Raw genomic sequence first — 14,907 nt, forward strand, 5'->3', positions numbered from 1 at the left:
CTTCACGTAGAACCAAAGCTGTTGAGCTCTGGCTCGATTATCTATACTAGACTATAACATCAGGAAGTTGAAATCAGCGGTACCTTTGAATGTTTGAACTTGATGTTGGAGACCAGCTCAGTCACCTGATCGCCCTGTATCCTATCTCACAGCTGCGTTCAGAAATGAGGGGCGTTTATGCAGGAAGCGAACTGCTCATCACGCATCGCTTTGACAGTTGGTCGCTAGCAGACGATTTGGGCTCTGGTTGTCAAGGCATTTACCACGCCATACTATATAACAGTTAACAGCATCTTTTGTTTCACTCACATCAATATTAACTAAGTGCTCATCTAGAAGTTGCAAAAACTTCACATGGCCAGAGGTTATTTCACTCGTCATTGCTTCAAGTTGCTAGATATGTCATTGACTTTCTGTTATCGCCGATTGCCCAGTTGATTGTCGCTTCCTGTGTGGAGAGCAAAAACTTTACTGCTCACTACTTTATATAAAGTCAGCTCTCAGTTTCCTGCCACAGAAACTGCCGCAGACCAATATATATTTTCTGTTTCTAATAGTCATATTGTTTTTAATGGGAAAACTACAAGAGTTTGGAAGAAAATTTTGAATCTGCTGAGAAATTTTTCCAAATCTCTTGCAGATGCATGGAAATGTATTTGATTTTTGAGCCAAGTTTAACTTACAGGAGATAACGGTGTAAAATTCTCAGGGCTGAAGAATATATTCAAGCCCTTTTTTCATTTTTTTAATGGACCAATCTAGAAGTGATCAAGCAAACTGTAGTGATTTTACAGGAATGTCGTCACAGCCTGTTTTCAGCCATGAACTTCAGAAAGTGTCAGGAGAATCAGATCAGGACAAGCCGTCCTTTCTCACACGTGTCAAACAGCAGGAGACAGCTTGGACAAATGATCACTGCTGGAAACACTGTATGCAATTTAGGCTACATCGTCACATACACTGGTGTTTTTATAAAGAAAAGAAAAAAAAAAATGTTTATCGCTAAAGCAACACACATTGATAGAACTCTTGATAGAACTCCAATCATACAGAGATGTTGATGTCTCACGGCAAAAAAAAGAGGGAAAAATGTTTGTCGTCCTCATCCACGTGTAAATGCAGAAACTGAGTTTCCAAACTACTGTTTTGTGTAGGAGGTGCCAAACATGATGTGCATTTGCTAGATGGAAGGTTAAAGACTGATTAACACATATGTCTTTGTGGGGTATAAAGTTCGAGGCTATAGTGAGCTAAAATGGACACGGTGACTCATTCATGGAACTGTATAAGAGGCGGCATTGTTGGTTTTTGCCCTCAGATCTCATTCTTCTTCCTTTCCTCCACCCTCAGGCCCTGACCTCAGAGCTGGCTCAGGCACGTGATGAATCCAAGAATACCGCCAACGACCTCCTCCACAGTGAGAACGTGCGAGCTGGCCGAGACAAATACAAGACTCTGCGACAGATCAGGCAGGGCAACACCAAGCAGAGGATCGATGAGTTCGAAGCCTTATAAGGAGCCCTCGGAAAACGTACCCTTTCTGAATGGTCACTACATATCTCACTCTTCGACTGCCAGATCAACACACAACCATACCCGGACATGTTTAACACACTGCTGCAGACTGAATTGAAGCAGTATAAGCAGAGCAGAAGCATCACTACAGAGAGCAAGAAACTCCTGTTATGTGTGCCCTGCTGGATGCAGGGCTTTGCAAACCCTCTGAAGAAATATTAGTGCCAAAAACTTTCCCTTTTGTCTCTACTTAGTGTTTCATTTCCCGTTTGTGTATTTAATTGTGTAATTTGAGCAGTTCAGACCAAAAATAGTCATCTGTTTTTAGAGGTGGGATGGAGTGGGGGATTAGCCAAATTATTTTAGTATTTTATGATGCGCACAGAGAGAAAATAGTACAAGCTTTGCTTATTTTTGATGGAGGACCGTTTGTTGTTCATGGCGACCACTCAGAAAGGGGGAACGAGCAGAAAAATAGTTTTTATTTTCCATCATATTTGAACACTTCCATTTATGTTTAATATTGCTATTCTGTAGGTTAAAAAAATTAATCCCTAGTTGGATATTTATATATGGGACATTTAAAAAGGGTATTTCATTTTGGTTTGTATATTTTTGCTATCTTCTGATAACAAAACATTCAATATGTTTTAAAGATTTTATATATTGACCAAACAACAACGGTCTTATGTTCCATATGTTTTCCTTTAGATCAATAAATTAAAGAAATATTCATTGTAAATTATTATTTTTTACCGTAGGAAATATATTCAGCTGCATGCTATTAAAATCACGTCAGAAGATCTCTAGCTATCTAGGTACTTTTATCATTATCATTATTATTATTAATAACATTATTATTATTGTTTTTTTGCCATGCAGTTCACAGAACAGCGATGCATCTTTTTCTTGAGAGCAGGTTTAATATTTCTGTTTCTGCCTGTTCCGTGTCATGTCACTGAAGAGTGAGAAACGAACATTTTCACACTCTAAAGTGGCCTTTGGTCGCCCCTCTGCAGGGGTCAGTCCCAGACAGCCGCTCGACACGTCTCAGCCAAGGTGCTTAGTCACCCAAAAAACAAAAAACAACAACAATAAGATGCAATTCTGAAAACCTTTGGGGTTTTTTTTTTTGTTTGTGTTACATCTCCAGAGTTTCATGGACTGACCCAGATTGAATAAAACCAAGTCTCATGTTCTCCTTTCTGGACATTTATTAGTATTTACTGACTCACAGCTCTGCTGGACTTTGTATATGAACAGGATTTTATATTGAGGTGTTTAAGAATTTGGCAATTAAAAAAAAAAAGATTACATGTCTGTGTGTACTTTGTAAAATATATATTTCAAAGTAAGTAGACACTTCTGTCCTCATTCTTTCTGGACCGGGATGTTTTAATGGGTTTGCCTTATGCCTCTGAGTCTTAGCCTTGCTAGCCCATGTGGGTTTAACCATGTAAAGCCAAGTGTATCATATCTGATACAAATTAAAACTCATATATGCAAATTAATATAAATATATATATTTGTCAGGAGGTTCAATAAAATCAATTTTCAAAAAATATTAGAATTTTCTGGTCATTCTGTCATTGTTCTGGGTTTACAGTGTTAAAGACAGACCAGGATGACAGGATGGATTGCTTTGGAGGTTGTATCAATTTTCATGTTCTCCCAAACAACGACTGCTGGGCGCTGATGATAATAGCTTTGTCAGGCGTTGGCATTACAAAGCCAAACTGTATGAAAAGGTAGTCCAAAGACTTGGGACTGGTTCTGGCTTGGGATGCTGTGAGATTGATGTTTGTGTTTTTGAATAAAAGAAGTCACCAGATGTTCAATGAATTGAAAATGAAACTTGATGCAGAAATTTCCTTTCAAGATGAGCTCTAAAATGAAGTCAGACACGCTAAATGCTTCCCAAAAAGTAGAGCTTTATATTTATAATATCAGCATGTCAGGACTCTCTCACGTTGTTTTGATTCATATTCAGATACTTTTATTTTTACAAAAGCAATTCAGTGTGACAGAAAAATAAATAAAATGACAAAAAACGAAAACAGACATGCACGTGGAAGCTGATCGACTTATTATCTGACAGCTATACTACACATACACTGTAAATAGTTGAATGCTAAATGAGCGTCTTAAAGTGCTGGATGTAAACAAAAATAAATAAATAAATAAATAAATAAATAAATAAATACAATGAGTCTGTAAGCGGCCTGTGCCGCTGCTGGCGTCAATTTCTCCACCTGTTGACGCAGGCGAGCTGACGTCACGCTTAACCTGGTGAGCCTCCAGTTGCCATGGTGAGCCGGGAGAACGCGGAGTCAACAGAATTCCAGGTCAGTGACATCACTGCTCCCAGCACAGAAACCGCCTTATTCCTTCTCTTCTTCTGCTGCTGCTTTCACACGCCGCGTCCACAGAGACAAGAAACGTGTCTTTGTACTCGAAGAGCCGCTGTGTGGTGTGTCTGTGCGTGTGTGTCTGAAGCGACTCAAACTGCTTCCGCTCCACCGCCGGGTGTGGCTCCAGATTTCATTTGTCAGTAACGTTAGCTTAGCGTCTCTTCCACTAATTTTATTTGCATGGACGTTTTGTTGCTGCTCTCCTCTGACAGAAGAACATCGCATTAAGAGGAAAATGGGTCTGAACGGATCGACGAATGTCAGCAGAGAGGCCTTGAACGGAAGTGGCATCACTTTAACTGTTTAACATTTATAAAGCAATAAAATTGTACGTGCTAGCCGTCTGCAACTATGAAGCATCCACAAGCAGTTAATAAACAAATATGTCGGTATGTTAGGTACAACCTCCATCAGGAAGCTGGCTTATCCAATCTTTCTTTAGCTTAAAACTGCAGCACAGGATATTATAAAGTAATTATTAAACAGACTTGGAGCCGATGGTTATAGACTGTAACTTGATTTTTTCAAGTTTCAAGGTGCTTACCAGATGAAAAAAAAAAAGAAACAGAAAGCTAAATAAATATAACAAGCATAAATAATGTTTCTATAAAGCAATTGATTTTTTTATAGTCTGTTCTATAATGCAAAAAAATATTAATTAATCACAACTGCTTTGCTTGAGGTGGTGTATACATTCATAACGATTGTAGATGCTTCACAGGCGGCATTAAAGTGTTTCCACAGAGGATGTTCAGAAGTGGATCTCTGCTGTTATTGTTCCATTCAAGTCCCCATTATGGTGCCTCAGAGAGGCAGGAGGTGCTTTGATCCCACAGAGTGACGTCCTGGACGAGCAGCAGTGGAGGACTTCAGTCTCCCTCTTTTTTTTTGAAATGGGCATCTTGTGGATGAGCTCTCTGCTGGCTCCCAGTCAGACGCCTAAATGAGACACGTACATACACAAACACACGAGTTATGTAAACACTCCCTCATGCTTGTTGAACAATGTTGAACAATTACACTTGCGTTCAAAAAGTCACACACCAGAACACACATAGCACACCTGAGGCCTGCTCACACAAGGAGACACACAGGGCCACAATGACGTGTATTTACACTCTGAGTCATGTTTACACTAATGGGAAGGTGTGAAGGACGGTTAGTGGATCATTGCTATGTGGCCCAGTTTGCCTTAAAGGACAACACAAGGTATCCAAAACAGATCCTCTCCTGACCCCTAGTGCCAAAATGAATGCACCTAAAAGGTTAAGGCTCTTGAAATGTGCCTTTAAAAATTATATTAAACTCAATTACAGCTCACTTAAATAAAAAAATAATTTTTTTTACTTATTTTATTTCATTTTTATTAGTAGACCCTGACCAGCCTTTTCTGAAAAGTGTTGATGACGTTCTCTTAAAATAGTGGTTTTCATAGCTCGCACCTCAGCCCACTTGATAACCACACCAGAAAACCACCTGGAGGATTTCGAACAACATGATATCACTAGCAAATAAAGTAACCTTTAGTCAGAAGAAAACTTTTATTTCAATATTAAATCATTTATATTTGACATATATTAAAATATTTGTTCTGGGGACACTGGCAGAGATGAGTGTAGGTGTAAGTGGGTTGCAAAGTGGTTTGCAGGCCAAAGCAGCTTTAATATTGCCCTATATGATTTAATTTGCCAATTTAAATGAATAAAAAGGTATCAGGTGACCCAGATCAGCTGATCTGATAGGTTTACGCTTGTGCTCGACTATGTGACCTCAAACTCACGTACATACACCTTGTAAATTACAGCTTTCAGAATCACTGTCCCACTTGTACTACACCACCTACTACGTATGAACTAAAAAACACATGAACTACACAAGCCTGACGAAAACAAAGCGCTAGACAGACATTTAAGCAAGCTACAAACTCACCATGACTCCGGCCAGCGGTTCTCCTCACTCCTGATCACCTCCGTTTTGTCTTTCAGGCTGAAGGACACAGGAAGGAGATTTTATAGAAAACCACTTCCATATCAGCCATACAGGCAAAAGTCTTCAGCAATAATAAACAAATCTTTTCTGCCGTGCTCCATTTTACCTTCGGACACAGTGGATACCAGTTAAAGCACTGGAATGCCTTGTCTTCAAATCTCCAGCCGTCCAGAGGGATGAGGACTTCACCAAGAAAAACTTTCCTTTTCAGGGTACCTGAATGCCACACAGTCGCCTGTAGCCTCTTTCCAATGAGCATGTTGCGCTGTATGCCATACTGTGAAAAACATTTAAATTTTAGTGAATGCTGTTTACGTTCACAACATTTATTTAAATGTTTTCTTTAAACACTGATTAAGCACATGAGTTTATGGTCTCAGGGCCTAGTTTTGAGTGTTATAGAGCAGCGGATGATATTATTTTTGTAAAATTGAATCAGAGTCAGAAAGGGAGTTAGCCGGGGTACCATGGAGTGTCCCCCAGTTTTAAGTTCTTGCTCTTTATTTCTGGCTTTAAAACACCCAGATGATTGTAGTGAAAAGGCTCAGCTCAAGTCTTCACAGCAGGACTTTACATCAATTACTGAGCGACGTCACAGTGGCTATATCCATCTTTTATATACAGACTATGATGGCATCTCAGAGTAGATCATATTTTTGATGCACCAGATAAAAAACTTTCAAAGGAAGAATTTACTGCCCATGAAATCAATAATTTTGTTTCTATAAGTCATGAGCATGCATATGTGCATGCTGCAAGTTTTATTAAACTGATGACACATAGAGACATCCAAAAATAGCTGAAGAGGTTCTTTGTTTTTACCTTCAAAACTTCATTGTAAACCGGATCAGTCGTGTTCTTCTTCACTGACGTCTTCAGTTTGCAGCTCTTGTCCGGCAGCACGTAGATTTTCACGTATCTGTGCAGCAGAATACAAAATAAAAAAATGCTGTTGAAGCTTTGATGGAAAATCACAGGAAATGCGCTCTGCCTCTTTGTGTTGCACAGAGTGACATCAAACGTGTCCTTACGGGTGACACTTCCTCTTCTTGCTGTCTCCGTAGGACAGGTTTCTGCAGGTGCCGACTGTGATCTCCAGACGGGAGGTGTTGGTGTTGAAGGCCAGAGCCAGCTCCAGTTCTCCGGTCACAGAAACGCTCTCAAAACCCAACTCTGTGCTGGTGCTGCTGCAGCTGCCCTGAGGGAGCCAAATACAGGTTATAGCATCAATTTTACACTTCAGAGGAAAAGGATGAGAGAGGTGTGAGAGAGGATAATTATAAGAGGGGATTTTGTGATCAGGGCTGTTACTTTTGAATATTTTAACCACCGGATGTTGTTTGGGGATTTTATTCAATTTTTTTTTTTTTAATGAAAATCAGCTGTGACTTACTCTCTTCCCTTCAGAGTACTCAGAACCGAATGAAGTCTCATCCTCTGCCCCGGTGGAGGAGCCCTCCTGGTCGCTGTCTTTGCTTTTCTTGAACAGGTTTGGAAGACTTGGGACTTTGAAGAGCTGCACAAAGAAAGAAAGTCGTTTTCTTTACTCTGCTTTTGAACTTTTTTATATGATATAAAACTAGAAAACATCAAGGAGCAGTTTAGGCACAAAAAGCAAAAAGTCGCACTCTCTCTCAGATTTGAGGTTGCTGATGTTATTCCCTGTCATCACCAGCAGGTGCTGCTAAAGGCCCTGAATCAGTTCCCCGTTTTATCTGTGATTTCCCGCTTCCACTCTCAGGCCCAAATATGTGCTCTGCAAAAACACTTTCACTTGCAGCAGAAGCAACGCTACCACCACAAACTCGACTTGAGTTCAGTGACTGATGCTTTCGACCTACCGTGCTCGATTTGTTTATGTCTGTGTCTGACAGGCTCTTTTGGGTGGAGTGGGTAAAGCTCGAGCCTCTCCATCTGTTGTCGACCTTCAGCAGATCTTCACGGACGTCGTTTTGAGAATTGGAAATCTCTGCAAAGGGAAATGTAAGAAAAGCACAACCCAGTAAATGCCTGTTTACTGGAAAACAAATTTAACGAAGAGGTGCATCCTGTGCTCGGACAAACAACGCTGCTCAAAGAGCTGTGCATGCGTGGTGGTGTTATCTCCTGCATCATCTAAAGCCTCTTTTGCTGATGCAGTAGGTGTCATGAGCTCACGAGGCTTTTTTTTTCTTCTAAATTATCTCTGGTGAATTTCCTTTGTGGTTATTACTGTGCGTATATTGAGCTCATGATCAGAGTGTGTTTGATAACATCCACAGGAAGTGATGCTACTAATTTCGAAGCAACAATTTCTCACAACTGCACACTGAGAGTATCTGTTGTGTGTTGCACTTTCTGTTATTAAGAAGTAAAGAATTATTGAGCCTGGCAATGCTGACCGCTGGGCCGAGGTTGAACAACGACTTACTTTTAATGTGACTCGTGAAGGAAACCATTAGATTTTCCACAGATTTGGTGAAAGGCTTTGAGTTTTTCCAATCCTGCAGATCAAAAAAAGTAATAATGATTAATCACTTTATACATGTTTCATTTTAACTTGTAAAAAAAAATGGGAAAAGAAAATAATACTTTACCCCAGATCTGCTCAGGAAGTGATAATCCAAGTGAGGTGGAGGAGTGGGAGGCACAATGGATATATGACTGCGAAGATACACGAGTCAAAAAATGTAATTTTACAACCACATCGGGACAGAGACTTAACCTGATGTAGAAAAATAAACACTTAGAAGGTAAATAATACCTCAGCACATTGTAGGTCTTCAGTAGATTCTCCCCAACCGTCTCATATTTGTCTGAAAGGACATCAGGAAGGAACAGAAAACCATTTAAATATCCTTAATAGTTAAGTGTTATGATGCCTAGCCACACTATGAACTGAACACATAAAGCCAGCAACATAAAACAACTGCGTTCATTCATATTTTATGAGTCAGTGTAGCTGAACAAGCGTGCATTAATATTGAATAATGATTTATATTTAAAAAAGGAAAAGCAGCTGTGTATGCAGCATGCAAGCGATCCTCTATACTTATTTACAGCTGCTGCCAGTTTAATGTCTACAAGTTCAGAACATATGATAACCATGAGAATATTTTAATCTCTCCCTTTTTAAATTAATGTTCTCAGGATTGTAACTCAAGGAGGCGACCTGTGCTGTTTACTGAACATCAGAGCTGTGAGCTCTAACTTGTGATTGACGGTCATGTTAAACTCTATCTGGAGGGTTGCTGTCGGACGAGCAGACTCTATCTCTATCAGTTGCAAAGGCAGCAAGTGTACTCATAACTTCCTTAGTCTCTTAGGGATGTGAGACAGCAGTCCCAGTTCAGAATTGCAAGCCAACAAGTTGGAGTAAGAAGCTGCAGGTTGGGTCAGTGATCATTCCTGTGTTTGATACTCAATAATAATGTTATTAGGAGTTTTGGTGACTCCTCTGGGCCCTTTTTTATTTCTCTTTTATTTGGTTAGCTTTAGTTTTATGTTGAAACGACAGTGTTCTGGAGTGTAATGAAATAATGCCGAACAGTATCGTGGCATCTCTGCTGCTCTGACACTCAAACTGAATTTCGGATTTGATTGTTGTTTGCCCTGCACACTGTCTGAAGATGTAGCGCTAAAAATCAGAGATAAAAAAAATTCTTTAGCAGAGGATGTGCAGACCAGAGATGGGGGAAGTTACCCCCACACCCTGCAAATCACACCCTATGTGTATGCATGCAGTTTGGGTTTTGCATACAAACCTGTGGTGACTGGAAATTTCTTTGACTTTTCTTCTAGAAACCATTCTCCGGACTTGATTTTTACATCCCTGTGAAGAGGAAGAGCGCCGTGATGAGCAGGTAGAAATGACAAGACGGCCACAATCAATAAAACTACAACTGCAACATCTTCATTTCTCTTTTGAATTTAGCTTTAGTTTGACAAATGTATCTTCGTTCTTTCACAGATAATTAAAGTAGTAAAAGAACAGTTACATCCTTTTCTGAAAGACAAGGCGTAGGGTTCGGAGAAAAACATGCCCCCTCAGTATTCAGAACAAATCATCTATAAATGTGGACACATTTTTACACATGTAAAATACCCACACTGAAAATGAAGAGGCCAAAAATACGTGTAGGAAATACACCTAATCTAAATTTCACTTTTCAGAGATGCTATCTGCATATTTCAAATGTTTATGACAGAGTTCATATAGGGGAAGGGAAGGGGAAGTTTTAAAGAAGCGACAGGATGTGTTAAAATATCTCGTCCCATCTTAACAAGCTAATTAGCGTCACAGCTATTTTAAATAGGACTTGGGACACTTTAAAAGTTATTAGAATAGTTTGTGGTTGATTACCAAACAGCTGGAATGTTGATGATTAATTAAAACAGCGACACTTGACCTGAAACTCATGTTAAAGTTGTAGATTTAATGTAGGTATCAATCAGTCTGAGCGCAGACCTTATTATTATCGGTTTTCACTCATTATCATTTCCTTCATAAATCTGCTCAACAGAATAATTACCCACATTTTTATGGAGTTGGAGTTCATCTACTCTTGCTTTGGTTAGTCGGCTCTTGAGGGATTTATTTCAATCATGTTGCTTTAGTGTCCTTGACACAATTTCCTCTTTTTTTGTAGCAATCGGAGCCTTTTAAACTGCAAGTCAGTCTTTTCATCATGTTCCTGCAACTGAGGAGGGGGGTTTCAGTCTTTACGTGAAGCTGCTGACTGGAGAAACTGCAGTTTAACAGGGGTGTAGCTAAATCTAGGCTCTTAGTGGTTTGGTCCACTGTCCCCTATTCCCTAATGCCTTTACTTTGAAGGGGAATCTTATACTGTTACGGGGAACGTTTTATGGATGCGGGAAGTCCGTCCACAATTAAATTAGTGTTCTAAATCATTGAATTATCAAATAATTGGTCAGGTTTTTATTTCTAATGTCATTTTCTGATCTCCCACGGACTGTTTAACCATTTCATTGGATAGTTCAGCACGACGACGAGCTCTCTCAACAGTACACAAACAGAGTAAAAGTGAAAGTGTGAGATTTGAGCCTCAGTTACAGTAACCTTCAGTCAGTCACTGCTGGGCTTTACACACGCACAGTCATTCAGTGCTTGATTTGAGCCTCGCTGAGTCACACATTTCAACCCTCTGTACAGCAGGCTCGCTGGTGGCCTCCCTACCTGTATGCGTGGCAGACCGTGCACTTCCAGATCGCTGCTCCCACACGACACTTGTTGCAGATGCGGTGGCTGCAGCCGCGGCAGACTGCGCCAGAGTTCCAGAACTTTCCCAGCGGCCTCTGGCAGCGGGCGCAGGTCCGCTCGCCGTACTGCCGGGCATAGCTCTTTGCACCCTTCCTTCGGAGCTCCTGCAGGTCGTATTTCATCCTCCTGAGAATAGGGAGAACCACAGAGAGCTTTAACTGCGAGATTCACAGACATTTCTCTTCTGACAATAATGAACAGTTTTTAGAACATTTTAATATTTTAAACATCCTTCAGAAATGCATCACTCTGTTATAGATGCTCAACATAAAGCCAGCAGATAAAAAATTCTTCTGGATATAAAAACTGAAGAACAGCATGGTTTTTAAAAAGTATGCCCTTATATGGGGACAATGGGGACATATGAGGTTTCTTTGAGAGCGTAACACAAAGTTACCATAGTTAAACAAGGTTTTATAACACTATATTGAGCAGAATTAAGTGTCAGCTGCAAAAAAACAAAACAAAAAACCCCCAAAACCAACAAGATTTAAAGTCCCCGTGTGAGAAGAAGGTTCTTTCTTTATTTTACGGCACAGTATGAACTTCTGATATCACACTCATGTCTGTATGTTAAGTATGAAACTACTAACAGTTCAGATTTGTAACAGGTAACATCTCTGAAACAGGTTTTGTTTTCAGAAGAATCATATTTTCGCTTTCACGTAATCAATATAAGAGCAGTCGGCCCTGCCTCCTTCCAGCATCCCTAAAAATCTAATTTCATCCCAGCACCTATTAACACTGTTTGAAATGACCCACCTGATCCTGTCTTCTTCGATTGCTCGCATCTGTTTGTCTCTCCGAAGAACCTCCAGGATGCTCTCTCTCTCCATAACTTGAAGCAAACTTAAATCCATGTTTTTGAATTAAAAAAAAGAAAGAAATACTGGTTCAGGTCTTCTGTCACTGTCACAGGTCCTGCTCTCTCTGTCTCTCCTCTCTGCTTCACCGTTTTCTTTTTTCACTCCTGTCTCCTCCTCCTCTCCTCTTTAGTCCTCCCCCTCACTGGGCCCAACCCTCAGATCGTCTCTTTCGTCTTCTGGAACTGAAAGATTAAAATAAGGGAAATAGCAAGGTTATTTCGCGAGCAGCGGAGATTCCCCTTTCCACATCAGAAAGCTACTTGTAGTATTTCTACTTGAATGATTTAAAATAACCTTCTTATCTCCAAGAATACCCGGGATGACGTAAATAGTTGCTCGGCGGCACAGGATGTCATGAAAAAATGACATGTCCAGATCTGTGATGATCAGTTACCCCTCATTTCCCCTCATGCTGCTCATATCCTCACAGACCTCCGCTGTGTTAAACCACCGCTGCTTCCTCAGCTGCAGGAAGAGCAGCGATGCTTCACTGATGGCAGGGCAACAGCAAAACAAACCAAATGCCAACCCTGTGCATTATTGATGGCTGACGTGCACCCGTGGCCCAGTTTCTTTTTCTTTTTTGTTTTTATTATTAGATCAATAGCTCTGTTTCATGTTTTACTTCAAAAGAAGTCACTTGACAGTCCTTGGAAATAAGCTCATCCACTGGTTTGAGGTTTACAACAGAAGATCAGCTGTGTGTGTTTGTGAAGAAGCTAGAATATCTTGAACACATCTCATGTCTTGTATTTTCTTGGCTTACTGAAAATGTTCAGTTTGCATAACATTGCATGTAGAGTTGTGACTGTGTTACTTACCACAAACAGTCATCATACAATTTAACAGATGTAGCTGTGAACTGGCTTGAAAGTGACACATGGACCTTATTTTTTGTTTTTTAATCCTTAGTTATTTTTAATCACTGCCTCTCTTCCACAGCTTGTCTCTTCTCCCTCCCCTCACCCCCAACTAGTCAAATGGTTGCCCCTCCTTGAACCTAGCTCTGCTTGAAGTGGAGCTTTTCCTTTCCACTGTCGCCAAGGGGTCAAAGGCGGTTGTTATTGTAGATTCTTTACACTACAATTTAAAGCACATTGAGACGACTGCTGTTGTGATTTGGCGCTGTGTAAACAAAACTGAACTGAATTGCTTGCATGCCTGACCCCACAGCTGGGTGTGTGGTCAGTTTATAAGGAGGGTCAATCAGCAACGTGGGAGGAAGTAAAGGAGAAAGCTGATTCTTTAATATCTCATTCATTTGGAAGACGTCATTCCCGAGCGCTTAACATCTCAATCTGGACTGAGACCATTTTCCTTCCCGGCAGCGCACAGGCGTGGGGAGCAGAGGGGAAATGGCCTGTCGAAGAGCTGGATGTCAACCTGTGTTAGCAGATAAGGCCCGTCGTTGTCACTAAACAGAGCTGCCAGGAGGCTGAAGATAACAGTCAGTGCTAGTAATAATTAGGCCTCACGGCTCAGAGAGGGGAAAGGCTGTTATCTGTCCTCTGCTTACGTGCTCTGTGCCGCTCTTGAGCTCTAAATACCAGGCGAGGCAACAAGTTGCACACTTAAAAACTACTAGTAGCAGATTCCTCATTCGAAGAGTAGCTCAGTTTACAGATGATCGTCTTCGTTATCACAATAATGCAAGCACACTCATCTCAGACTCGCCTCTACGATGCAAAGGGGCCATAATGATTCAGGCTTTGCGTGGTTTAGTGGTTAGCGCTTTAACATCCGAGAAGAGAGTGAGGAGGATTGTATCAGGCCACCGCAGCAATGACAGTAAAAAGGGCACTTGACTAATTTCATTGAGACCTACATATAGCATATCGTGAGAAACCCCAAGGCGGTCACGTGGTCTCTGACACACTTCCCACCCAGATGAGGGGCTTCCAGGAAGGCTTCAGTGACAGCATGCAAACTCTGGCCTTAAAGCCAGAAGCGTCTGCAGCAAGTGAATTCCAAATAAAAACCTCACAGCTGCTTTTTCATGCTTGCAACCCACAGTGACTGACAATAGAAACTATGTCAGGTACACATTTTTAAAAATGACCCATCTAACAAAACTCACTCACGTCACAAAACCTTGCTGTGAGGTGACACAGACTCCCAAAATACTTTCCAGGAAATTATGTGCATGTTATCGAGCTGCGTGTATATTTAAACTAAACTTATCATCTTCATGCAGTTCATCACAGCAACTGAAAAAAAAAAAAAAGCTCAGAAAAGCTGGCGTCATCTTTCTGCATTTCCTTTGCAAGAGACGTGCCCTCTGCTTCAGTTTGAGCCGGATTTGAAAACTTTCATAAAAGAGTTGAAATAAAGAAACTACTGACTCAAGGTACACTTGAAAATATGAATGCCAGATGAAGTAATAAAACATTTGAAGTCATACAGATTGATCATCATAAGAAGAGCATGCAGTAGACCTTATTCAGCCAGCTCAGCAATTCAACAACTGAATGGCGGACTTCACAGAAAGATTTTACACAACAAAATTTTTTTTTTCTTTCTCAATGACTAAAGATGCAGTGAGACAACTTGTACCCTCTTCTTGCCAAACCATCAACCGACACTTGAGAAAAGCATTGTGACAACTGCACCAGCCTTGCAACAACCTCAAATGGAAAGTAGGCTCAGGTTTTCTGACATGAGAATTGGGTCACCTCAGAGTTTACGAGGTGCAGAGCTGAAAGCTGCAAGATCTTACCTTCTGGCTTCTTGCGCTGCCGGAGTGGTCAGCCTGAGGAAGTGGCAGACTTTAAGCACATAGGGTAACGTACTTCCTTCCTTTTCACATGTACATGTACAGCTTCAACCTGAAGGAGACTTGAAGAGCAACTGCTGCTTCCCTCGCTCT

At 40.8% G+C, this 14,907-nt stretch overlaps 2 protein-coding genes and 1 long non-coding RNA gene across 5 annotated transcripts in view; 2 read left to right on the top strand and 1 right to left on the bottom strand.

The window, feature by feature from the left end:
* The window catches only part of ezrb (ezrin b), a 30,165-nt gene extending 27,336 nt beyond the window's left edge, over positions 1 to 2,829 (top strand). Inside the window, exon 14 of the mRNA XM_082504716.1 lies at positions 1,351 to 2,829. Within this exon, the coding sequence (XP_082360842.1) occupies positions 1,351 to 1,515 (165 nt within the window). The 3' untranslated portion in view covers positions 1,516 to 2,829. The remainder of the gene's footprint in view (positions 1 to 1,350) is intronic.
* sytl3 (synaptotagmin-like 3) lies at positions 2,609 to 14,888 on the bottom strand. 3 transcript variants are annotated; one of them, XM_082504717.1, is made up of 14 exons: positions 14,758 to 14,888; positions 11,938 to 12,223; positions 11,092 to 11,301; positions 9,659 to 9,726; positions 8,659 to 8,710; positions 8,492 to 8,558; positions 8,326 to 8,398; positions 7,757 to 7,884; positions 7,309 to 7,431; positions 6,947 to 7,113; positions 6,738 to 6,834; positions 6,022 to 6,192; positions 5,856 to 5,912; positions 2,609 to 4,865 (listed from the first exon to the last, which is right to left on the bottom strand). In XM_082504717.1, the coding sequence occupies exons 2-13, from the start codon at positions 12,033 to 12,035 to the stop codon at positions 5,880 to 5,882; spliced, it is 1,287 nt and encodes a 428-aa protein (XP_082360843.1). In that variant the 5' UTR covers positions 12,036 to 12,223; positions 14,758 to 14,888; the 3' UTR covers positions 2,609 to 4,865; positions 5,856 to 5,879. The 3 variants fall into 3 exon arrangements, 1 of the variants encoding a protein (XP_082360843.1); XR_014271163.1 differs by having other exon boundaries at positions 5,856 to 6,192; XR_014271164.1 differs by lacking the exon at positions 14,758 to 14,888 and adding an exon at positions 12,336 to 12,501 and having other exon boundaries at positions 5,856 to 6,192.
* On the top strand, positions 6,039 to 10,767 carry LOC309688769. Its single transcript, XR_014271165.1, has 4 exons — positions 6,039 to 6,127; positions 6,980 to 7,132; positions 7,790 to 7,898; positions 9,696 to 10,767. It is a non-coding gene; the product is annotated as an uncharacterized lncRNA (long non-coding RNA).
* Positions 14,889 to 14,907: the final 19 nt, after the last annotated feature.

The sequence above is a fragment of the Aulonocara stuartgranti genome (genome assembly GCF_965226115.1).
Source record: "Aulonocara stuartgranti genome assembly, chromosome: 15".
NCBI lineage: Eukaryota > Metazoa > Chordata > Actinopteri > Cichliformes > Cichlidae > Aulonocara > Aulonocara stuartgranti.